Source organism: Aplidium turbinatum, chromosome 12, assembly GCF_918807975.1.
Source record: "Aplidium turbinatum chromosome 12, kaAplTurb1.1, whole genome shotgun sequence".
Classification (NCBI taxonomy): Eukaryota; Metazoa; Chordata; class Ascidiacea; order Aplousobranchia; family Polyclinidae; genus Aplidium; species Aplidium turbinatum.
Window position 1 is genome coordinate 4261507 of NC_137483.1, and position 24998 is coordinate 4286504.

Consider the following 24998-nt stretch of genomic DNA (forward strand, 5'->3'; position numbering starts at 1 on the left):
AGTTTAAATCAGCGCGTAAACTGTCTGGAAATCTTGATCCTCGAACTGAGAAAACATCTTTGGGAGCTTAATTTTAGTGGTTTTGCTGGTACTTTGAAGAAATATATGTAACTTAAAATCAAGCTACTGTAGTGCGTATAGACTCAAGCTGGCATCCCACAAGTGAAAGAAATCAACAACGATTTTACGCTAATGCAACGCTAAAATTGCTGTATAATAAGATTAAAAGATATGCACCAATCACAAATGAAACAACATTTCACTTCATGTTCAAAAGACAGTCGTTCTTGATTACGAAACTAGAAGCTGTGTGAATTGATTGTTTTCTGGACCAAAGTTATTCAGGTACAACCTTTAGAAAATTTTAGATTTTTAAATAACACACTGGAGAAGTTGACATAAAGTTAGTTTCATTGAAATAACAAACACTAGACATTAAATCAAAACTACGATTATGCAATTTTGTTGCGGTAACTAAGCGATTTGATCGATTTTATGCTGAATTCACAGAGAAACAACCTCGTATAACATACTGTAGCTATAAGCCTATTCATGCGATCTTATAAAGGCAAAACAATAGTTCCAGAAGGTTGAGCATACCTATGCAATACAACATAGCTTGAAACAATATAAAGACCGATTTAAGTCACATCGGAAAATGGGAAGCTTTCTGAATAACATGATAAAATAAAACAATACTATCATGGCAATGTATTGAAAAGTATTTCATTTTGGTTTTTATGTGCGAAGTATCAACTGTAGATTTGCTTACTCAGTCCTGCATCTTGTTGACGCAAAACCAATGAGTTAGGTGTCCCTTTCAAACAGCATATTTCCTTTAACCGTTAAAGTGCTGCCATATCTTTAGGTAGCCATGGTGCTGCATATGACTGCGAGAACATTGATGGTTTTTCTTTTAGAAGTGCGGTTTTGAATGATGCTGCTGGTCGATTGTAGAATCCTAAATGCTTTATTGAACGGTTAAATTTTCACCAAATACAGAATTACTAAGAGTTGTTTGATGCTGAGAAGACTTTAACTGTGCCGGAATAGTAACCAAAGGTTTTATTGGGCAATGTTTGAACATTACAAGACAACACGCCAGTTTGTGGTGTGAAAAATCACTGGATCTCATTAACTTCTTGTTTAACCTCAGATTTAAAAACATGCAATCATGTTTTTGAAAGTTTTATAAGTTTTAGTTCATAACGACGTGATGGATGATGTCATAGCCATAGCATTCATTAACATTCAAGCCGTCACAATCGCAAGGTGACATTTTGCTTAGTTCATCGCGATAAAGAAAAGATTACGTTTCTCGGTATCGGGTCAACAGCATGTGGCGTTGTTAGTTGCAGCTTAGAAAGTCTCAAAACAAAATGTTTTATCATAATTTTCTCACAGGAAAACCAAAATAATTAGACCGAAAGTCGAATACCTTGAGGGAGTATGGCGATGATTCCAGTCAATTATTGAATTCATAAAATATTTTGGGCGGGAATTTTTATCATGAATCTGGTTGCAGCTTGGCCATAAAATAGTAACAGCTGCCTACGTTTAGAGGAAAGAAATATTGTGATATAAAGTGCCGGAAAATTTAATTAATTTGAGCAAGGTTTTGATCAGTTTTTCTTAAGCAACTGCGATCCCCTGGCATGGATCTTTCATTCTGAAAACGGAGTCTTACCGTTTACGTGTTTTTTTTTTAGCATTGTGACACACAATTCATTACAAACGCTGACATGCAAAATAAAATACATCTCTTTCGGGAACGTTTTAAAATTCATAACGTGCTTACGATGTTGAAATATATTTGGAGGAAAAATTAGTGTGGTAACAAACTTAAAAATAATTTTCTTAAAAAGTGAGGTCGTCTGCACAAGGGAATGATATGCTGAGAGACTTTGATAATTTCAAAAAGTAAAATTCAAAAATCAGAATACATAATGCTGATAACATTTTATCGAATAGAAGTAGCATCGATCGCATGCAACATAAAAATACAATGATTTTTTCCGCCAAAGCTCCACCACCAATGAAGCGCACGTCATAAGCGTCATGCCGCAAGGTAATGCGTCATCATACAAAGATGAAATCTTTTCCCGGATTTTCACCGCACCGGCAGTCTTCAGTGACGTCACCGACACTTTGCCACGACCCGTAACAAGAACGTCCCACCATCGCCCTCCAGCGGCTAAGCATTCTCAAGTTTGCTCCTGCAAAAAAATAATTTTGGAAATCCAACAGACAAGGCTGCTAGTGTTATTTCAAAGGTTCATTGTAAGCTGTGAAAAACATTTTTTATATATTTTTGTCAACACTTTTATGATTCTCATTAAATGCTTACAAACTAACGTCTTATCTAGTTTAAATTTGCAACTTAAATAAGACGTAAAAGTGCCTTTTAAGGGGAACTTCAAAAAGGGAACTTTATGCTAGTGAAGATTGACAGATTAATTGCGGACCTGCAGCCAGCTGAATAGAAAGCTGACCAAGCAAACTCATTGAGAGGTAAACTTAAGATATACCAGTCTTAACCTTACCAACTTTAGTACAACATCTTTTTCCATAAAAAAGTGTCAAGTTACCAATGAGAATAAAGATCAAAGCATTTTTCGTATCTGAATCTTTAGTTATAGGTTTTGCGCGTTGTTGCCGCGTATCAAAGGCTTAATGAAAGTGTGATTGAATACTTGCATAGCGCTTAGTATTGAGAGAAGAGATTTAATGTATATAATATATTCAGCTATGTCTTCATGCACTAGAACTGTCTGTTTTGTGAAGCGCTAAGAACTATGGATATTGATTGATTGAATTTTTATCTTCGAAGTGAGAAAACTTCTTTGAGAGCTTACAATTGACACAGCGCTATGTGAAAACATTATTGCGTCACGTTGAAAGTATCAAAAATTCATTTACAACGGGATTTCCATCTCACCTTGGCAATGGTTTTGTCGATCCATAGCAGTGTCATGACATTCAGCACACACCATTGAACCTACTTTCAACACGTGGTAAGGCGACGCATAGCGACAGTACCATGAAACTGATTCAATCCGGTAGGTGATGCAATAACTGAAATGCAGCAAATAAATACAACGTTAAGTCGAAGTCCACTTTAAAAAAAATTATAACACCGCAGTAGCCACAGGCATGGCCAAAGTGGAAGAATAGATTTAACCTCTTTAATTTAAATCTCATCGTTTTTATCAAAATAATAAAAGTATCATTTATTATTATTGTCACGATACCCTGAGGCTTCCAGGGACTATGTCGTGTCAACTTTGTCATGTGGTTACCGCTCAATCTCGTAATCTTGGCCCATTCTTGTTATTTCCTCACGTATTTTTGTTGCAAAAAGGACACAACCCATTGTTACAACCCATTCGAGAATTATTTGACTAATTGGAAGAATCTTATGAGCCACAGACACCACCAGTGGCGTACGTAGGGGTACATTGGGCCATGTCCCCATCTGCACTTTTTTTCTAAATATTTTTGGTAATTTAACAGGTTATAAAATATTACAGTGTGGCTCTTTGTGAAAACATGTGAAATCGAATCGAATGCTTCCCCCCGCTATAACATCCTATCTATCTCACTGGACGCTACGCATCATTCTAATTAGTTTGAACTACATATTTACACATCATTGGTTACCTCTTTCGACGTTTTGCCATCATCTTTTCTACACTCGGTCTTTCGTACTTATCTGCTTCGTTTCTTTTCCTGTTCAGATAGCTTGGAAGCAGTTGTGCAATTTCTGCAACGTTGTTTCAATGCATTACTATGTCACAAACATATAAAACCTGATAACATCCCAGGTATACGAACATGCAAACAATAATGCAAAATCTACCTGAGGAATGGTTATTCTTAAATCGGCTTAAGATTTTAGCCTACACGAAGTGAGCGGAAACAATGTTTGTCAGACCAGGACTCCACAAATTTCTTATTTGACGATTCTTTTGGTCAGAAGGAAGACATAATAACACCAAGTGGAACCGTATGTGATTAATGTGGACATTGGACAATCTATCAGTGGCTGGTTTGTTTGATTGCGACAGTTTTTCCAATCGAATATTCAGCCAATAATGCACAAGCGTGCAAAGATATTTTATTATCTAACTATGCCGCTTGTCAAACCAATTTCAGCTCTCAAGCTCGATTTTCAAATTGATTCAACGTCTGCAGAAAATGCAAAATAAATAGATTTTTTTAGCTGAGAGCTTCATGTATATGAAATGGCAGCAGTCGAGTTATTCTATCCAGACCTTGCGGCCATTGAAGGGTCGATCCCCGAAATTTGCTTGTTCGATTCTCCATCAAAATCAAATGATACGATCATCGCAAACTAAACGCGTGTCTTCGTGAACGAAGAAGATTCAACATGGTTCGACTCTCGGGGTGTGCGCTTGAGCAGCGTATTTTAAGGACTGCTCTCCCTTCAGCGGTACCTAATGAATGGAATAATTCCCTGGCAACAACACTTCAACAATCGGAAACTTCACTCTGTCAATCTCGGTAATCGGCTCTGCGTCAAAAGCCTCTACAAGTATGCAAAACTACCAGGAAAAAACTATCAATGCATTGTCATTCCGAGGATAAATATTCAAAACCAACCAACACTTTTTCCTGATTGCTTACGAGGTTGACAGGACACCAACTTGTCATATTTCCATTTTATATTTTAGCAAAAAGCAAATCATGCCATTAAGATAAAGGCCTCTCATCCACCCAATCATGCTATGGTTGCTGCACTTTTACACTGACCTTTATTTTGGCATCTTCTGTCGTTATGGTAACAACCACGTGTCTGTCGTCTCTTGCCACAAGGTTTTCCTCCGTTAGATGGGGCTATATGTATTTGCCGCCGTCTTTCTCGAACGCCCTTTCCGCACCTTGCTGTGCAGTGGCTCCAATGACTCCAGTATGTCATAATGCAATCTTGCGCTGAAAATTTAATATAAATACATGGTAGAAAGAATGCACAGAATAACTTGTTTATCGTGTCACGGATGCCAGGCTTATGATGTGAGGTTAAAGATTCAGGGAAGGCAAGGAAGCCATTTTAGGACGCGAGTTTTGAAGTCCATTTGGAAATTGCGTTCAGGCGTGGAGATTAATTTTGATTCACATGGTGTTCAACCAACTGTGCAAGAAACTTATGCAGAATTCTAAAGAAAACGTTGTTGATGTAATATCTCCAAGGGTTTAAAGTAGATAAACGTGGTCAGACGAGATATAGGCCTACTTTAAGAATTTTCAATGACTGAATTAATGAAAATACTAGTTAAGCAATGACCTGAGTGTTTACAACCTTATCCGATGTCTTAAAGCTTTCCACTCTAGTAAATGGTAGTTAAAAGTTCTAGTAGTTTCACTTAAAAAACTATATGGAATCCAGTTTAGTATGAATCTTATTTGGTTGATTTAACGCAGTAATCGAAATAAAATACTTGTTTGTAGAATTAGATTTTTAGCAACAATTTCTACAAGGATGGCACAGCACTCTTTCGAAAAAGCGCAATGAGATAACTGGAACTTCACTTGCTTTTCTAACTGCAATATCGTTGTTAGAAAGCCAGAAGGCTATTGTAAGTTGTACATGATTTATACGTCTGCAGACGTTAAATTAATGTTAAAAAGACTGATTTGCTGGATAGTTAACTTATGTTAGCGATGAACGACATTTTCACATCATCAATCATTTGTACATAAACTGTATCATTATCCCATTACCGTATGAAGCCCACCCAAGAACTAGGCTTGTATAAAAATCACAGCGGTGTTAAGCTGTGAGGATCGCATGAACCAGGTGCTGCATTTAACCCACATCAAAGCATTCGTTATTGCAGCATCTGGTGAGGATGCTGTGGTTAAACTACAGTGGCAAAGGTTTTTCACTAGCAGTACTTACAACAATTAAACGTCAAACTGCGTTGGAATAACGTAAACAATTCTCAATCATAGCAATGACAATCAGCAATATTTTTTAGCAAAAACAACATTTAAAAGCTACTACATAAAACATCATTTTCATATTTAACCATCAGCTTGGTTTAATAGCTTAGTTCGTTCGCGCGATTGAATAAAATAACAATTATTTTTTTCCATGACAAATTCGAAACTTTCTGCGCTTTTCATGAGTGAACAAAAGATGGCGGTAAGGAGGCTTTTAATATCGACTTGCCACGCGCCATTGCGTTTGTAATTTGCTGTCATCGCCCGGTTTGTGCAAAGTTGGAAAAATCAAAATAATTTATTAGTTTTATCCTTAACAACATTTTCAAACAATTATTTTTATATTTATAATTTTTCCTACTTTTAAATACAAAAATTTTATTAAATAATTGGGATTTGAAACGAGTTAAACAAGCCACGTCCTACATCACCATCCAAAGCCAAATCCTCCTTGAAGACGGAACCAATGCTCGGACACGAGTTAGAGCCGACGACGACGAGTAAACATTTAAAGTGGCATTTGGTGGGTGATTTTTACTTGAATATTTTAGTTTCAAAAGCTTAAAACAGGTTTCCGTAGTTCAACAATTTTCGTGTGAACGCTGTAAGTTGTTTATATCCAACATTATAACGCATGTCATATTTACAAGGTGAGTTTATTTCCGTGTATCTCTATTTCTCCTCCCAACTTCCTTGTATTACCATTGTCATAACAAAAACCTTAAATTGATCTCATACGGACTATTGATTTCGCAGAATGTTGTGACGTCTCTGGTAAGAATCTATTGAAAAATTATAATGTTTTGTTATTGAAAGTTTCACAAAGAAGCAAACGCATCAAAAAACCTTAATCTTTGACCCTACTTTTAATACGAGACTTCCAATTGAGCATGTGTTTGTAACGGTATATGATAACAAGTTAGATATATGTGAAAATAAACTCTTCAAAAGTTTAATCGAACTTCTGCGACATTTATCAAAAGAGAATCATTGAAATAAAGGTCAAAAAGTCTTAGAATATTACAACGCAGTCAAAAACAATATTAAGTTGATTTGCTTTGCAAATTATTATTGAAGCTTCGTTTGACATCAAACCATCAGAAAATTTTGCATTGATTCATTGAGATTAGACTTAACACTTTGCTCCTCAAAGGGAGGCCGGATTTGGCCCCCCCCTCATATTTCCTTTAATTATTTGAAGCACAGTAACGCCATGCACTTGGTTTTTCTTGACTTTTCCTAAAATTGCCAGGCGGATCTGATGATATTAAATTTGATGCTAAAAGTTGTGTAGTTTTCTTGTAAATTCAAGATTTTGGTGAATTTTTGCTATTTCTAGCTAACTTCCAGCAAAGCGTGAAATGGATTACATTGCGATGACAAGCCATAAGCTCATAATTGCTTCGTGCATCGATATGCGCGAGCAGAGAGAAGCATTCTCTTGCTTTCTTTTGTTTGGTTTGACCTCAATAATACAAAGCGCGTTATTTCTTATGCTACAAAGAAAAGCCAGTGATCGCAAAGCTGTTAATTAGAAACAATAATAGCAAACGTTTTTTGCGTTATCAGCTCTACAAAGAAGAATAGCAATCCACGATCAAAATAGTAGACTATGGAGGCCACAAACTATTCAAAACAGTTGTTTCAAGCAGATAATATTCATTGACGAATAAAAAACGTTACAATAAGAAATCTTCTCTTGGATAAAGACACGAAAACTTGGTTTCGAAATAAACGTTCTATGGAAATGCTCTCATTGACAAAACTTGCAATTGAGGAAATGTATCACTGCAAATGCTTTTGGGAGAAGCCGGAGAAATAGCGTTTTTGCAAACAGTAATTGTGAGATACTCAAAATTATGAGATAGGCTTCATTTACACGTAGCAGCTAACTCGATGGCGTCCCTTCATTGATTTATGTCGCCTACTTGTTGTTATGTCCTGTATTTTTGTTTCACAGTGCACTGTGTTTTGTTCCAAAGAGCGCAAAATAAAGATGATAATGCTTCATCTACATTACAAAATATTTTGTAATGTAGGCCTACAAACAAAATGTACAATGTACACAATGTACATTACAAAATATTTTGTACTGTAGACGAGGCATAAAGTTAGGCGTCACATAAGACAAACAACAAATCAGCTTTCTTCATCATTGATTCAACATCTGAATACGTTGCGCCAATGTATAAGAGGCCGGCTATTGTGAAGACCCGCCATTTAGGCTATAAACGATCCGATTATACCAAAAGTGGGACAAACTAGTGGATCAAAGAATGAATAAACAATGCTGAGAAAACTAAATCTAAGTGACGAACAATACCGATGTCTTCATTTATCTTGGAAAAATGCTGCCCAAACTTATCAACAAAAAATACCGTAAATAACGGCAAGGATCCCGAAAGCAGAATTTGCTCAACTTTGGCATGAATTTAGTCAGACATCTACAGTAATAATTCCACACATACAATAACGGGCTCTCAACTGCTGTAAGATAACACGATGGTTCTGGTTCTGGGCGATTTGTGTAACAGTTTAGGGGAAGACACTACTTGAAATGATGCACCACACAAAAGATTTTCAATGAAGACTGAGTCTAAAAACCGATGTGGATTGTGCTGCACAATGACTTCAAGTTCAGGACAGACAAGGCACAAAAATATCACGATAAAAATAAAGACCTTGTGGGAGATTTTCGAGAATCATAACACGATGCAAATACCAAAAACGCATGGTTTGCATGCTGCTCTAAGCTGGCCGGCAACCACAAAGGTAGACAATACAGGCAGTTTATAATTCGATAACAGCGCAATAAACATTATAAATACGTAAACCGACAATTTTCTTTTACAAACGTTTTACGTCTAATAGTAAATTTTCCCTCAACAATTTTTTGTGAAGCACTTGCAAACCACGGTTTTATAAAATAATTCATCATTATTATTTTTTACTTCTCGGATATTGTAAAACGTCATCAGCAAAATCACAAAAAAAATTTCATTACTTCAATGTAGTAGGCCTAAGAATTTCTTATAGAATTGTAGCCACGTTGTTTCAACAAAGAAGCCATTTTTTAGCAATATAGAGTTATAGAAAATAATTTGCAATCATGCAAATGGTTGGAAAGAATCTAGGAAGTCTTCTCACAATCTGGCACAAAATGATTATGTTTATTGTATCTCTGTAAAATGTTTTACGACAAACTTTGAAGCTTCGTTATAATCATTTTTATCTTTGAAGTCAAAAGTTATTTTTTTTTTTTTGGCCAGAAACATAATCACTGCCTTGCTGATGTTGTCGATATTACGCGTATTTTTAGTGCTTCAAACAATAAGGACCCAGTCAGCAATCCAGTCCTTTTACATTGATTCAACATTTGTAAACGTTAAATTTATGTAGATTTGCTGACTGTGGGTTATTTCACATTTCCTTTGTTTACGCACGTTCCTCAATTCGCTGTTGCATTATTTCGACGCTGGCGGCAATTCGCTGTTGCATTATTTCGAATTGATTGACACAATCTTCAATAAAAAGTGAGCTTCGAACTTAGCTTTGTTGATATAAATGCTGTATTTTTTGTGGATGTAATTTATGAGTCATGTTTATAAACACCCGTAAGCGAAATGACTTATGATGTGGCCTGCATGATATTTGTGATGCGACTTGACACAAATCCACAATTTCAAAAGCACCTAATTTGAACTTAGAAATTTCAGATAATTTCAACAACTTGTTCAACTGTCTTCTCTCTACTAAAAATATTCATACTACAAACTCAATTGTAGACCTAAATACACAAACGAAGATGTAAACAGCTATTCAAGCAGGCTAAGGTGTTACTTATGAGAAATTTGGTTCCATAAAACTAGAAGCTAGCCATGAGTTTGGGAATGCATTAGTTTAGGATAAAAATGTAAGACAACAAACGCAGTTTTGTTTTTTTTTCAAATTCGTGTAACAATGTTACTTTGATTGTAACTATTTTAGAATCAGTGAGTAGCTTACAATAAGATTTGCTCGCAAGTCGTAAATTCTAATCAATGCAATGATTCGGCACACCGCACACACACTTCGTGCGTTCGATCGAGCTCTTTGTTATTCAGAAGTTTGCATGAAATCGGATTAGCACGGTAATTAAATAGCGGCAAGTTAAATCAAAATTGTCGTTTTTGGGTACCTTTGCAAAAATTGAAATATCAAGTTTAACATATAAAATTTTAAAATAATGACTTTTCAAACTTATATACAAATGATTTGCTTTCACACCAGTGCAACTTCTGTTCAAATAGCATCAGCGGATAACACGTAACAGCTGATTGAATTTGATCCAAAAACGGCCCCCCCTTGAGCAGTTAACTTCCAAAAAAACGTTGAAAAGCAAAGGGTTAAATGTCATGCTGAGATAAATTATCTTTAGTAGAGTTCATGAATGATCACTAAGTATTCGGGACAATAACCATTATCAACCACACCGACTCAGTAATTTAAATTATCTTTTTTTACATCATTGCAACGTCACTGAACGTTGAAACGATGTAACAAAGACAACTGTTGCTAACTTGACTTTCTACAAAGCAAAAGATAACCGGCGCACATGGATGTCACGATTTGGTATTTACGTTTGCAGTGAATGTTTGCAGAAGAAAATGTAGTGTAGTCTAATTGTATTTCTCGCACATCGACCAAAAACTTAGTTCTTAAATCTACTTAACATGGATGCCAAAACAAATATATCCAGTCAATCGTTTTCAGTTGACCACAGCGACCTTATAACAACAGTACGGTATAGTAAAATCGGGAGTGGGTGTACCGACACACCTTAGCTTTTTGATAAACTTCCTACTTTTATTGACATTTTACACTTTATCAAACACAACTTCTAAAATATTGAACTCGAAAAAATGAGTCATCAGCAGTAACAATGCTTTTAGACTAAAATCGAATGAAAAGCACTAAGCGGTTAAAAATTGGTTCAGATTGATAAAATCTGTGTAAGCTTTGTTTTTCTTTCATTCAGTATATTTTTCCACGCCTGCTTGTAAGCTTCGTAGATTAAATGGCAACTTGAGTTGGTTCATACGACTGCAGCCCAATCTCCTGACTGGAAAGAGGGACATGAGAATAAATTGCTGTAAATTTCACAGATTGATTGTAGGTATCGTCACTTTCAAACCAAAACAATCGCTTTTGAAGCTTCATCCTAACAGTTTCACATACTTGTAGAGGTTTTGGACCACTGACGCAGGCCTGATCACCGAGATTGACGAGTTCCGTGAGCTTGACGCATTGTGATACATTGAAACACACAGCTATGTGATGCTTCTGTAGCAATTGCAAGAGAATTTGTCTTGGGCAGAATGTTTAATTCTTTTTTGGTTTTGCAAAGAAACAAAACTCGAAGAGCCAGGCTACTATGTAGCCTATAGGTTAGGTTTAGCCAGTAATGGCTTTACAAGCAATAGCACAAGACCTTGTAAAACGCAAATCTATTGAATGAGTTCATTTTGACTCATATCTGCAATCGCGTTGTTATTAGAAAATCTTAGAAGTGGTCTTTGAAGTCGGAAAGATAAATATTTTTCGTTGTTTAAATGTTGGCAAAGGCGTAATAAAGCTAAAGCTGAAGTTTTACACTCTACGGTGAGACTGGACCAAGCTGCAGTCTTGTAAGTGTTTACTCTTTGCGGCTTGGCAAACACGGTATATGAAAATGTTTAACTTATTCTCAAAATGACCAATTTGTTTGCATTTAAATTCTCCGCCTTCTCCCCGGAAACCGAACTGTGAAGCAGGCTAAATGCAACTAATTTTATGACACTTTGTGAGTTTATGCGTTTTTGTTTTTCCAGGTTCTCGCATACATGACAAAATAAATGATGACGCCAAGTTAAAGTTGTTAAATTTATCAGAAAAGTGATTTGCTGCAAATGTTAACACACATTAAAACACATCTAAGACCAGTTTGTTTTGACCTGGCGAGTAGGCTATACATTAACTTATCAAAATTTTGTTGCACCGACTTCTGTTTTTTTGTGGCTTTTGTTTTTCCAGCAAGTATTGTGAACTAGATGCAAATGACTTCTTTACAAATTAATTTAAACTACAATCAGGTTCTACCCGAGCAAAAGCGGGGCAAAAAATTATCTATTAGCTAGCTCACCACGCAACATTAATTTGATGGCGAAATCGCTTAAAAGTGCACATTAATCATATTTGAACATGTCGGCTGCATAGCCGAGTGGTGAAAGCCCTGGAACAGCAATCGAAAAGGGCGCCGGTTCGACACCGCTCAAGAGCATGCGGCTGAGTCTTTAACAGGACACTTAAAGGCATGCCCGAATGTGGTCACGAAGATTGGCCTCCTTGCCTTCCCGTCCACTTAATCTAAATCTTCAACTACCAGGTGTAATGCCAGCCCTGATACGACAAACAAAACAAAGCATTGATGGCACACCGTTTTACATGGTATCCCTAAAATGTAGACTATATTCACCACAAAACGTTTAGGTTTCAATTTCATTTTTCCATGCAACATACAAATGTTAAGTGGATGCTAACTAGAATCGACGCAAACGAACCAGACCACCAAATATTGATGATACATGGTCTCAGAACATCTTTATTCGATGTATTTTTCTGTAATGTTTTTTCAACGAGCCGCGGGAACCAATACTGTCTTCACTTGTATCCTCGATTAGATTTTATCTTCTATCCTACGTCATCATAAACGTGTGTTACGTACAACAAGAACTTGCATTTATTCACATTTCCTTATATGGTGATAATGCTTTAAACATATTGATTCTTCAAAAGGTTCAACAGCGTAAAGGGAGATATTATTACCTTGTTTTGGTTTTTATTAGCAAATCTAATTTTGCTATTATGGCAAATCATGAAACTATTTTAAAACGTTTGAAGGTCAACTATGCGTGTCTTAAAATTGTTATTTGTAACAATGGATTAGATTTAGTTTTCCCAACGCTGTGCAATTTGTGTCACTTTTCCACGCTGTAGCCTACCTAACCGGCATGCAAGCTTTCATGTTAACTGATTGTGTTGTCATAACGGGAAAATAGAATTACTGTAGTTTCAAAGTACTGCTTGTTCCAAAAACGTTGACATTGCTTTTCTTTTCACTATTTTTGCTTTTTCCCAGTGTAAAGTCAACAGGACAACTTCAAACGTCATTTCGCGGCTTGCCCAACAATGAATAGTGGTTTGCTGATGCAGATCATTTTGTTTATCAGCTAAAATCTACCCTTCAAAATCCATAGTAAATAAATAGGATCTTTCATTCATAAAATTGAATTGACTCATAAGAAAGACAATGAATGAAAGCGTGTACAACAAGTTTCAACCCATTTCGGTTGAAGTCTTCAAAACAAGAAACACTTAACAAACATAACAATGAGAACTGTTGTATGAGGGCCGTTATGCATTCGTCATAAAAAGACACCGTAAGGCTAAATGAATTGGTTATTAAACTGAAAAGTGCTACAGCAAACTATCACAATATATCTTTAACAATGTTTATTTGAAGGATAGGGGATAGCGTAAATTGACCTCACGTAAGATTAGTTAATACAATGAGTTCTTCTTAGAGAAAGTGTCTTTCACGCATGGGAAAAACTCGCCTTTGAAACATTCAAACACTGCTTTTGCTGAAATCCCATCTTTAGGAACAATCAATCAGAGTGCATAGGACGATAAATAGTATTTGTAAATCAACCACATCAACTCGTTTGCTATCAAAAGAAGCAAACAAAGTGTAAGAAATAAATTGACTGATAAAAGATGTATGGACATTTTAAAACTTGCTACATGATGGATCCAAGGTTTGTTTTCAAATTGCCAACCAAAAATAAATTACAAGAATGACTGATAATAATAGGCATCAAGCTGCTGTGTTACAAGCTTGCGTACGTTTAAACTGTCTCGCCACTCCTTTAATTAAACGATGAATGAGATAAACAAAGAAGTTTTACACTGCGACAAACCAACAAAGAACACATGCAAGTTCTTAATTCTTCCCAAGGTGGCTAAGTGTTGGTAGAAAGTGCATCAGATTACTTTTTGCATTAAAGTCCAATGAAAGAATGTTGTAATGTAATATTTCTTTATATCCATAAAAGAAGAATGACACAATGCACAATTTTAGCTCACCTTACTCAAGATTCTAACAGAACACACCCTCCCCAAAAACTTGACGCTCAGACGTTTGACATTTTTTGTGAGTTTTGCATAGGCTACGTGTTTATATGATGCGCGTTTTTTTTGCGTCAATATTTCAATAACAGTAAACTTGAGTTGTACATCTTTGGTTCGGTTCCACCCTAACTTGAACTTTATTGCATTAAATTAGATGTAGCGGTAGCCTATTAGTGGGGAAGTAAACGTTGATGTCTTTTAACTGAAAACATATTGTAATTGCAATAGACTGAGTTTCGCTTTTCTTTTAGCAGCATGATCGTTATTTACTTCATAATGTAGATACAACCGACTTGTTTTACTATGGACTGGTGCTGCCAGTTTTCTGTGGTAGTGGCGGTTTGCACTGGCTTTGGGAACACAGTTCCTGGTCATGTGCTATGCTGTAATGCTATGATGATACTGTAATTGTTTGAACTTTCAATACGTTTCATCCCTAAAAGAGAGCTTATGTTTAAAGTATACAGGCTACCAGGCTATTCCATTAAAATGTTTAAGTACGTTGTACCAACGTAGCCTGTATCTTGTAGATCGGTTACTGACAGAAATATAACGGACAAAAGAAACCTGCAAGATAATTCAGCATGGTGTTGACAAATTTGCAATTCGTTCTGTTGTAAAACTTTGCAACTACCTGGGTGTTTATTTAAATGTCCCTGTCAATCAACACAAGTGTTTCTATGGTGTGCTTGCTGGTTACATTTGTATTTTTGTGGTACAACAAAACACATTGTCTGCCACAGCTTGTCAACCACCGCATGAGCTTTTATTATCAATAAAGTGTTGTTCAATCTTGGTTTCAATGGATAAAACAATGATATGTAAAAATAATGAAGTAGCTTCACGCCCAGTCAAGTCGGGGCTAGAGAAAAGCCCAATTACTGATCCAAAGGACGTAATGCTGCCTGGAAATTCTATATGCAAGGTAAATGTTCGGCGAGTCCAAACGGCGAATTATAAGCATGATAATTTGATATTTGGACTTTGTCAAACATTTACCTCGAATATAAAATAATGATACTTAAAGTTTTTGTATGTGAATAATTACGTACACATCAAGCTTTTAAAGCGAAAATTTGGAATCAGTGAAACACGTTTGGGTCAAAGGTTTTAAAGCTATAAACCTCATTGCACAGCGCGTAATTTTAAATTTTGCAATGTTTTTTTTACAACTTGTTACGATTACAGATAACAATTTTTTAACTGGAAACAAAAAACGTTTTTTGCCACCATTTTAACGTCAAAATCAGAAAGCAGACATGAAAGCAACCACAGTGTTCAGAAAAGTTATTTAAGAAAGCGTTTACTTTTAAAACTGGTTTTCAATGAGATTTATTAAAACCATTTGTGCGGTCACACACTAATATAAGCGCTTAACTCATGCTCGGGTTGCATTGACGTGTTGGGCGAATAATGTGGTTTTTGTTACAAGAACTTTAAAAACAGTAAATGAGTCAATATACGGTTACGGAAGAGCAATAAAGAAGCAATTATCGACACTGCTGGTGAACACAAACTAAGACAACAATGCCATTGAGTGAATGGAGCTTTGAAAGGCATTGTTACGCTTGCTGTGTGTTCGAAGATTGTTGCGTCACTATGCATAGACATAACGTAAGGATTTCAGGTTTAATGCAAGAATGTTCTTTTCGTAATTTGTTATTGTTTATACAGTTTTTCAAACTTAGTGCTAAATAGTAAACACAACACAGTGTTTTTGTGAGAAAATTTTCTTCTTTTTAACACTGAGTTTAGCCTAACAAACTTGCGCAACCAGCCAATAACGTTAGTTTATTCTTTAAAGCGATGAAATCTTAAAACTTTAATCATTGATCAATCGTAAGAATACACCAAAAAGAAGAAACAAAAGGGTTCGATACGATGATTGGTGTTGAAGATTTTATACCCTTCGAAACCCGATCTAATAGTTACCCAACACATAATCCTCACATTAAAACACACTCCATCTACATTAGCAAGCTTTCGAAAACTGACTAAATGATGAATTGGAATCTTTTTCAAGTAAACATTTTTTATGCTATAGTCCAAGGGATGAGGTTCTTTTTTACTATCCACCAACAGCGGCGGTGACTCGGGCTAGAAGTGAGGACAACTATTGGCGATAGTTCAAACGGCGTAAGTATACACCGTTGAGCGCACGACAGGATGGAACAGTTCATGCAGGGTTTCCTAAACTTTTTGGGCCACTATTTGTGAATCTGTTCATTTGCAGACCCCCAATACAAAGGTAAAATGAATAAAACCGAATTTTATTTATTTAAAAAACTGACATCAATGGAACGGATGGGATTCTTATTGCATAAGTCATCATTCTCGGAGTTATTTGTGAAAGTCAAGCTCGTAAGTCAGGGTCCACGGAAAGTCTGGACCTGTATTTTGTCTTCATGTTAGTATGAGCTGAAAATGCTGCCTCACACAAGCAGGACTATATGTGTGACTTTGTAATTTTTAGTCATATTGCCACGGACTACTTGTGCAGTCGTCGCGGACCATCAATGGCCCGCAGACCACAGTTTGGGAAACCCTGGTTCATGGTATACTGTAGTCTGGGGATTGTATCTTCTGGATGCATTCACGTATTGAGTATGGTTCCATCCACAATTGCGCATGTCAAAGTGATGGCATTGAATTTTTTTTCCATTGTTAATATGAGGTCACAATTACAGTAATAATTTTCAACCAATTTTTAGCAACGTGGGGCTTTCTAGTCTTCCAAACTACCCACTTATAAGGACATGGTTAATATTTAACTAACTACTCCGCAATATTATACGACATCAAATGTTAAACATTTTTTGCATATTTTGGATTGTTCCGGTTTTATTGACAAAACGTCTTTTGGTTGGAATGTTGAAATAATTCAGTAGCTTACGAGCGTGTGACGAACGCTTATTTCATATTACTGCACTGTAAAAATATCAAAATCTATTTTTAAATTTTTGTTTGTGAATTTTTTTCGATTAATAGTGACTAAATAATCGTGTTTGAACTATTACTTTCAAATCGGTTTCCTAGGTACCATTATCATTTGGAGTTTCTGCAATTAGAACTGTCATCCCGTGTCGCCTTGTAAAAACTCCTGACTGTGACAGGCTTCAGTTAGAGCGCAGAGATGATATTCTGCGTACAGCAGACCTTAGCTTTTGTCTATTCTTCTACAGAGTAGGCTACTGTACTGCACACCTTTTTGTTATCGCAATACTCACTGTCACAATATCATTAGTTTCATTGCAACTGGATAGTGGATACCCATTTTTTGATCCACTGTTAAAGAAAAAAAAAATGATGGAAGAAAGGCGTAAGCCGGTGTAACGGTCCAGGAGTTACTGCGGTCCAAAAGTTACCACGATGCTGCAGCGTGGCAGTCTAGAAATGACGTCAGACCACAAATGACCAAAGCTGCCGGCGCATCCGAAAGCAATACAAAAACAAAAACTTTGCAACTAAGTTTAATTGAGTAGTTGCTCTCAAACTAATGGACACCTTTTCATTTAAGATTAATCAATGCTTAAAATTGTCAATGTAACTTTTTGAGCAGTAAGAATTTCAATAATTTTTATAAAAAAAAAATAATTAATTTTATTTGGCAACCCTGGTAACTCTTGGACTGCGGTTACTCCTGGACCGTTACACCGGGATACGAAAACAAAATGAATATGAAAACTGTGGGTACGAACGAAGAGCAGGAACAATCACAACTGAAACCGACAATCCGCATCTGCGGCCCCAGATCTTGGGCTTCAAGCTGGAAAAAGAAACTTGCGCTACAAGAAAGCAGCCAGAATAGATTTTCAAACAAGGAAGTCTACCTGCAATAGATGGCGATGTCAACCTAGATTATAAAACTTATAACTATGGGTTTTGTTAACAGCAGCCTTTCTGTGAAGGCCAGATGAACCCAATGAAGCTAAATAGATCAGCGACTAGGACTAGCCGTTTCTCATCAGCCTAAAAGTAAAGACTAGCCACCTCTGCGCGTGCTCAGCAGTTGCATTTAAAAACGCACTAAAAATTATGGATTTCAAACCAAAATAATAACTCACTTTATTTTCACAATTTTGTGCCCCCCACCTACATCCCAATCGCCAATTGTGAGTTTGACAATGCTCTACCATTCTGTTTTGAGTTAAAAGAAGAAAATCTACAGTTTCAGAATACGACTAATGTAGGGAGGACTAATGACGTCAAGCACAAAGAAAAAAGACTTTGTATCATATTTACATATATTTGATACAGTGTTTGATAGCATGTTTTTTAACAAACAACATTTAGTCTGCAATGTTTTAGTTTTATCAATTTTAAATGCCACATGTTAAGTACCAAACCCTCAATACAAATAGTTATGATGTATTCATTCATAGAGTGTGCAAACTTCTGGCTGGTAGAAAACCTTAACTTCTTAAACCCATTCATCGTCTTATTCTGAACTTTGATATTTACGCAAGACGCAACAGCAAATGTTAAATTTCATATCAATTCAAATTTACGAGTTTTTTAAAAGTCGTTCAAAATTCGAGTAAATAGCATCTGTAGATGTTAAACAAGCAATTCAGCTCTTGAACGCCGACTTAACATTTACTAAAGTCAAAATAAAAAGTATCAACACTAAAAGGTTCGGTGAAACAGAATTGCTATGATTCAACTAGACTAGAAGAGGAATGGTTTCTTTAAAAAAAACAAATTGCTGTAATAAATTATGTATTTTTCGAAATACTCTTCAACACTCGTTTTGGCCCTAATTTATTTTGTAGTGTGTTTTCAGATCATGCTCGGTTGTAATCGTTTACTGTTAGTAGGTCTCAATGAAAGATTTTTTTATTGCGTTTGTTAACGTTTAAAGCCGTCTAGTATAGCCTACTGCATGCAATTTATCGTATAGTTTTCAAGTCAAGAAAAATAAGTTTTCTTGTGCTATATTGTGAGTTCACATCCATTTTAGAAGCTAAATTTAGTATGAAAGTTAAGTACTATGGTAATGCAGGCATCAAATTTACGAAATGCTCTTACGAAACTAATTGCGACATGATGGCTATCCCTCGTCTTCGAGGATGATGGCCTTCGCAATAAAATAAAAGCTAACGGTGAGTTCTTAAATGGCTAATTAGTCCAATCTTGGCTTTAAAAGTTCGGTTGCATTTGGTACATTTAAGATCCTTTGGGAGAGTTGGTTGTGGGTGTGATTGTCGTTCTTTTCTTTGCATTCTTTTTTCTTTTAACCTTTTAGATCTGCTCTTCTCAAACGTGGCAATACCTTTCTGAGTGGCAGATCTCCAAAGCAGCCTATCCTCTGCCGTTTCCTCCCAGTTTGTATAATTGATGTTACACAGTTTAAGATTACTCTTCAGTGAGTCTTTATACCGCTATCTTGTCTCTATACCGCTATCTATATACTTTTTTAACGCTTTTAAAAGCAACCCTTGAATGCAATGGATTCAGCGTTATACAAAACTAACATTACTATCACAGTATCACGACTTCGCACAATAACCACAAAATCAAGAAAAAGAAAAAATAGTCGCACCCCGCAAGGAACCTTTTCAAAGGTCAACGATTCCTAACCAATTCAATACAAGTCTACTTCCATATGAACATTGAACAGAGCTGCTTTCTAAATATTACCGAACAAAGCCTTAAATGCCATAGTACTCAAGTGATTTCATAACGCTTTGCGAGCACTTTTACTGGTGATTTCACGATGCACATATCCTCACTACATTATCCCTAACACACAGACACAAAAGATCTGATGCTTTTAAAGTGATGTTTTTTTACAAAAACAACGACAACGCACAAGCTGGTTTTGTTTCGTCAAGTGGAGCATTTCCCCTCATTGTAATCATCATCTTTTCCTCATCAGCATCATCTTTTTTCTTTCACCTTGTTGCAGCTATCTGCAACTCCAACTTCAATACGTCCAAAGTTTGGAACAGCAAATGGAAAGAAGTGGGGAAACCAGCTCAATTCATGGTTCTTCCCAATACCAATGTTCCACCCAGAGCAAAACTACTTTGGAAGAAAAGATGAAGTTCAATTGCTCACAAACTTTGGTGAGCCGTTTTAACAGCCACATGTTCCAATGGGACCCCGCCGACTCACCATCTTGTGCATGTGGCTCAGACTTTCAGACTGTAAAAGGCATTATCTACCAATGTCCTGCATACCGACCCCAGGATAGATACTGTATGTGGACCTCACAACGCTAGATGAACACAAAATTCATTGGCTGCTGCGCCTGGATGAAACAACGTGACCTGTGGTGGCCTTAAACACAAGATGAAGAAGAGACCACACTAGAACAGTTCAACTGCGTGTAAGACCAGAAAGAGTGTCTTCCAGACAACGTTCATAAAGTTACTGGTTCAAAACTCGTTGCAAACACTTAGCTGTGTTTTGACAGGATCATGGAAACCCATTATTTTATGGAAACCCAAGAGATGTTTCCTGACATTTCCATTCAGTAACTAAGCCTTCTTCTGTAAACAACAGCTTTATGGCAGATAACATAGACGCACAACCTTTAGTCTTCCGTTTACCATCTAAAATCTAAATCTACACAGAGCATTCAAAAATTGCATAGTAAACGTGTAATCACAGTTTCTCTTTTAAATTGGTGGGATAATGTAAACGCGGCGGAGTTTCGTTATTGTTGCACCTTGTTTTACTAAAACATGACCATCTTTTCTTAGTTGACTTTTGACGCAGAACCGGTTACCGAGATTGACAGAGTGAAGTTTTCGATTGTTGAAGTATTGTTGATGGGGAATTATTTCATCTATAAAATGCCGTAAGCAACGTATGTTTCATCATCAGCATTACGTTCCTTCCTCTATAGTCGAGGATTAGTAGGGGCAATGAAGCGCCAAATTTCTCTGTTGTGAGATTTTTTTTTTGCAGTTGTGTAATCAAGTCCTGACCACTCTTTAATATCATCAGTTCAAATTCTTGATGTTCTTTCCCTATTTAATCTTTCATAATATGTTTATGTGCCGCAAAATTCAATTTACTTAAAAACAAAAACAATTTAAAAACAAAGACAAAGCTAACTGTACCATAATAATTTCAATTATGTTTTCAACTTTGTTTTTAATAATAATAACATGCACTTGACTTCTACTTCCTGCATTTACTTTTCATCAACATATTATTTGTTTGTTTATTTCTAAAGCATTGTTGTACTTTTTTAAGATTATTTGACTGTTACTCAAAGTATTTATTTGTCAAAGTAACAGTTCAAAGTAAAACGTCCGATCTTCCGAAACGACGCATTACTTGTAGTTGGCAAGAAGCACGAATAGAAATCGGATGTTTTTATTGTATGAGTCATGCTTTTTAATGGATGTCGTATAGGCGTTGTAAGGCTACACTACACTGCGCACAATCCACCTAAGACATAACGTCAAAATACTTAAACTTTATTGGACATTGATTCCCTAATGGATGACTTTTGAAGCAATGAAAGTACAGCAAGTATGTAGGCCTATTGTACGTTAAAGGAATATAAACCGGAACTTCAACCTTTTCTGGTGTATTTTTAGATATAATAACCTGTAAATTTTTAATTACTGATGTAAAGTTTTTTTTTTATGTAAATCTATTGTTTTGCAAACTTGTTTTTTATTAAAAAAAAGTGGACATAAGGCTACCACACTAAATCGGCAAATGCAAGTTTAATAAAAAGAGCTTTGGCTACACAAGTGTGACTTCGTCAGTATAGTTTTATTCAAATAGAAGCATAATTTAAAGCAAAATCAAATAGAAGTTATTTTATATTGTCTAATAGTGGTTTCCGTGTATGAATGCAAAAAGGTGAAGATAAAGGCGTCCAAAATATTGTTTATGCTTATAAACAACAAGCGTGTTTGCATAATGTATGGATTGGAAACCATATCATCCGTTGCTCTTTGTTTCAGATCAACACATGGAATCCCACAACATTTCATGAACAAATGTGCTTCGGGAAAACAGTTTCACAAGTTTAATAAAAATTAAAATTTTCAGATCAACACTATATGTATTTTACAGCATTCCACGAGAATGAAAGCATTTTTCCATAGGGGTTGCCGTTCTAGCCATTTGTGTCAATGGCTGATTGTACAGAAAATCATGACAAAGAATAACATCTTAATTTTACCTCGACTCAAGCAGTGCTCTTTGTAGTCGTCACAGCAATCACCAGACTTTTGGCAGAACTCGTCACAGTAACACGCTCTTGTGTATCTTCCCCCATTTCCGTACTCGTATCTGCAACTTGATGCTTTACCAGGGCAACACTGCTGGAGGTCCGCACACCCTGCCTCTGCAGGGCTTCCACAGAAAAATATGCATAACACAAAAGTGCAAAACAGAAGATATATAAACTTAAAATTCATCGCCAGGATATATGTTCAGTTTTTGTAAATTATCTTTTATTCTGAAAGCAATTTCAAATGTCAACTTCTGGTTTTTCCAACGCAAGTTGAATGATCACTTCAGAAAAACTGTTGTAGCCAATCAAATGAATTCACTTGAAAACTCTGCTATTGGCAACCTGCAATACAAATCACGGCAATCAATCAGGCTTCGTACTTGATAAGGTCAATGTATGAAAGCTATCGACTCAGAGTTACCTATCTATCGCGGAAGTTAATCTCTAAGATGACAGCTTATAGACTGCATGCAAAGCAAATTAATCGACTTATCAAATGCAGCCTAATAAGCCTGAGTGATTAAAGGTAAAAATGATTTGCTGCTTCTGGCTTGACTTGTAGACTCCCGATCTGAACGCGACGAAAGAGTTAGTTTTTAATATGATGGTTCTCCCTCGGTATGTAGCTTTAAGGAAAGAAAAACAAGGACACCTCTTCGTTTAACAGCATCTGATGTGAAAGTTCACAGACAACTTTAAAGCCAGAGTTAATATTGTCAACTGCTCTGACTCGGTGACATCAGTGGTTTGAAGCCTCTATTTTATACAAATGCAATTGAACAAAAAACGTTATGGCTATAAATTAAATTTTTTTCATTGAAATTTTGATTGGCGATATTATTTCTACTAAGTTTCAATTGCTATTTCTTGCTTTGATAAACAAACTCCCATCATTTTCAATTAGTTTTGCGTGACTTTGTTGAACTTTCAAACTTGTTCAAACTCCCAAAAAGTTATTTTAAATTGACATTGCAACAACCGACTGTTCCATCAAGTGAGAACTAATGTTTATTCTAGCGAATGCATCATGAAAGTAGGAGTCAACACACAATAGAAACGTTAATTAATAATGTTATGTTGCTGCATCGTTGATTAACGTCTCAGATAGCCTATTAATGACGTAATTATTATTTTCTTCAAACAAGAGAAATTTAAACAAGCTACAGTAGGCTACACTAGGCTAGAGAGGACATGGCACAGCAAAGTCTAAACAAACTTATTACCAACTGAAAACAAAAATAAAGAAAGGCAGGTGATGTTGTTACAACCAATAAACCGAAATAAAGGGGCATGAAAGAGAAACCTTGAAAGGATTATCATGTCTGAGATGTTATTTCTATTCTGATTGAAGAAAAGTGATAGCTAAATGGCAACTCAAGCACCGCTGATTAGTTTTTTATTTATTTCTGGTGAAAAGAACATAGTCAAGACAACATCACATAAAGGTGCACAGATATCTTATTTTCAAAAGGTTGTTTTTGTAACTAATAGTGTGCATCTGGTCAGTGATATCTTAAACGTACAATCTTGGAACAACAAAAAGGCGTGAAATGGAGAGATTTTTGGCTTAGTTTGTGAACAAGTTGATTTACGTAGCTGGTATAGACTTGTATGAACCTTTAAAAAAAAGCGGTTGTAAACAAAAATGTCTTGATTTTGGTGTACCACACAAAAAAATAAACAAATTCGGCAATTAGGCCTACTTGTATCAGATGAAATGCAGTGGCTCTATCAATGATAATAGTTTTAATAGAGCGCTGTTGGGTTTATTGCCAATTTTAAAAACCTTTTTGGCAGCTTTTCCAGTGAAATGCATCAAGTAAAAGTGAAAACGAACCACAATAACACATCTCAACCAGTTTACTTTTATTCATGCTTCATTGATTTTTTTTATCCCTCATCGTTTAATGCGAATGTGTTTTCAAAGTTACGGTGTATCGTAGAACTACAGTAGATAGCCTATACTTCCAAGTTAGACAACGTAGAACATTAGATAAAAACTGTCAGAAAACGACTTGAAATGACATTATTTTTTCTTAATTGCTCACAATTTTTATCAATCTTTGTTTTAGCATCAGTGATCAAATCTTTGACTTCGATGTAGCAGAACCCTGCTTTGCATAAAGTGTATCTCTACAACTGACAACTTTCCACCCTCATTATCGCTTCTGCCTGTGGCTTGAACGCAACCACCTGATTGCCGACCCTTCTGCTGTGTTTGTGAACCGAAGCACACATGATACTGGCGGTGAGTGAAGAAGGCAAGTGATTCATATCAATGTTTAACTTCAAAGGCAGAGTGAGCTTGACCTAAGCTTGAAAAATTGAATCTGTTTTTAAGTGATCGTAGAATTGTTAGTGGTTTGTTGATGCTCTTGGCAGCTCACAGATATTTTAGTTGTTTTCCATTACCAGGTAACCTCATCTGAGTAAATGCAGATTACTTGCAAATCGGCTGCATAGTCGCGTGGTGAGATGCGCCTTGGCAAGGTGATCGACAGGGCACCGGTTCGACACCGGTCATGAGCATGCGGCTGCGTCTTTGACAGGACACTTAGTGGCATGCCTAAAGGTAGACCCAAAGATTGGCTTTGTTGATTTCCCTTTCATGTACCGGTAA

General features: G+C 36.1%; 1 protein-coding gene across 1 annotated transcript; it reads right to left on the bottom strand.

Annotated features, from left to right (window-relative positions):
* Nucleotides 1-200: 200 nt before the first annotated feature.
* Nucleotides 201-22704, bottom strand: LOC145780858 (somatomedin-B and thrombospondin type-1 domain-containing protein-like). Its single transcript, XM_082592507.1, has 5 exons — nt 22325-22704; nt 4774-4953; nt 3661-3763; nt 2939-3075; nt 201-2216 (listed from the first exon to the last, which is right to left on the bottom strand). Exons 1-5 carry the CDS (start codon nt 22560-22562, stop codon nt 2080-2082), a joined length of 795 nt encoding a protein of 264 aa, XP_082448633.1. The 5' UTR covers nt 22563-22704; the 3' UTR covers nt 201-2079.
* Between the last annotated feature and the right edge of the window lie 2294 nt (nt 22705-24998).

What these genes read in the sequence shown, in the direction of transcription:
- LOC145780858 (XM_082592507.1), bottom strand. Translation starts at nt 22,562, where the DNA reads ATGAATTTTAAGTTTATATATCTTCTGTTTTGCACTTTTGTGTTATGC. An exon ending in AGAGCACTGCTTGAGTCGAG is followed by an intron (nt 4,954 to 22,324) that starts GTAAAATTAAGA and finishes TTAAATTTTCAG; the next exon opens with CGCAAGATTGCATTATGACA. An exon ending in TCGACAAAACCATTGCCAAG is followed by an intron (nt 2,217 to 2,938) that starts GTGAGATGGAAA and finishes ATTTTTTTGCAG; the next exon opens with GAGCAAACTTGAGAATGCTT.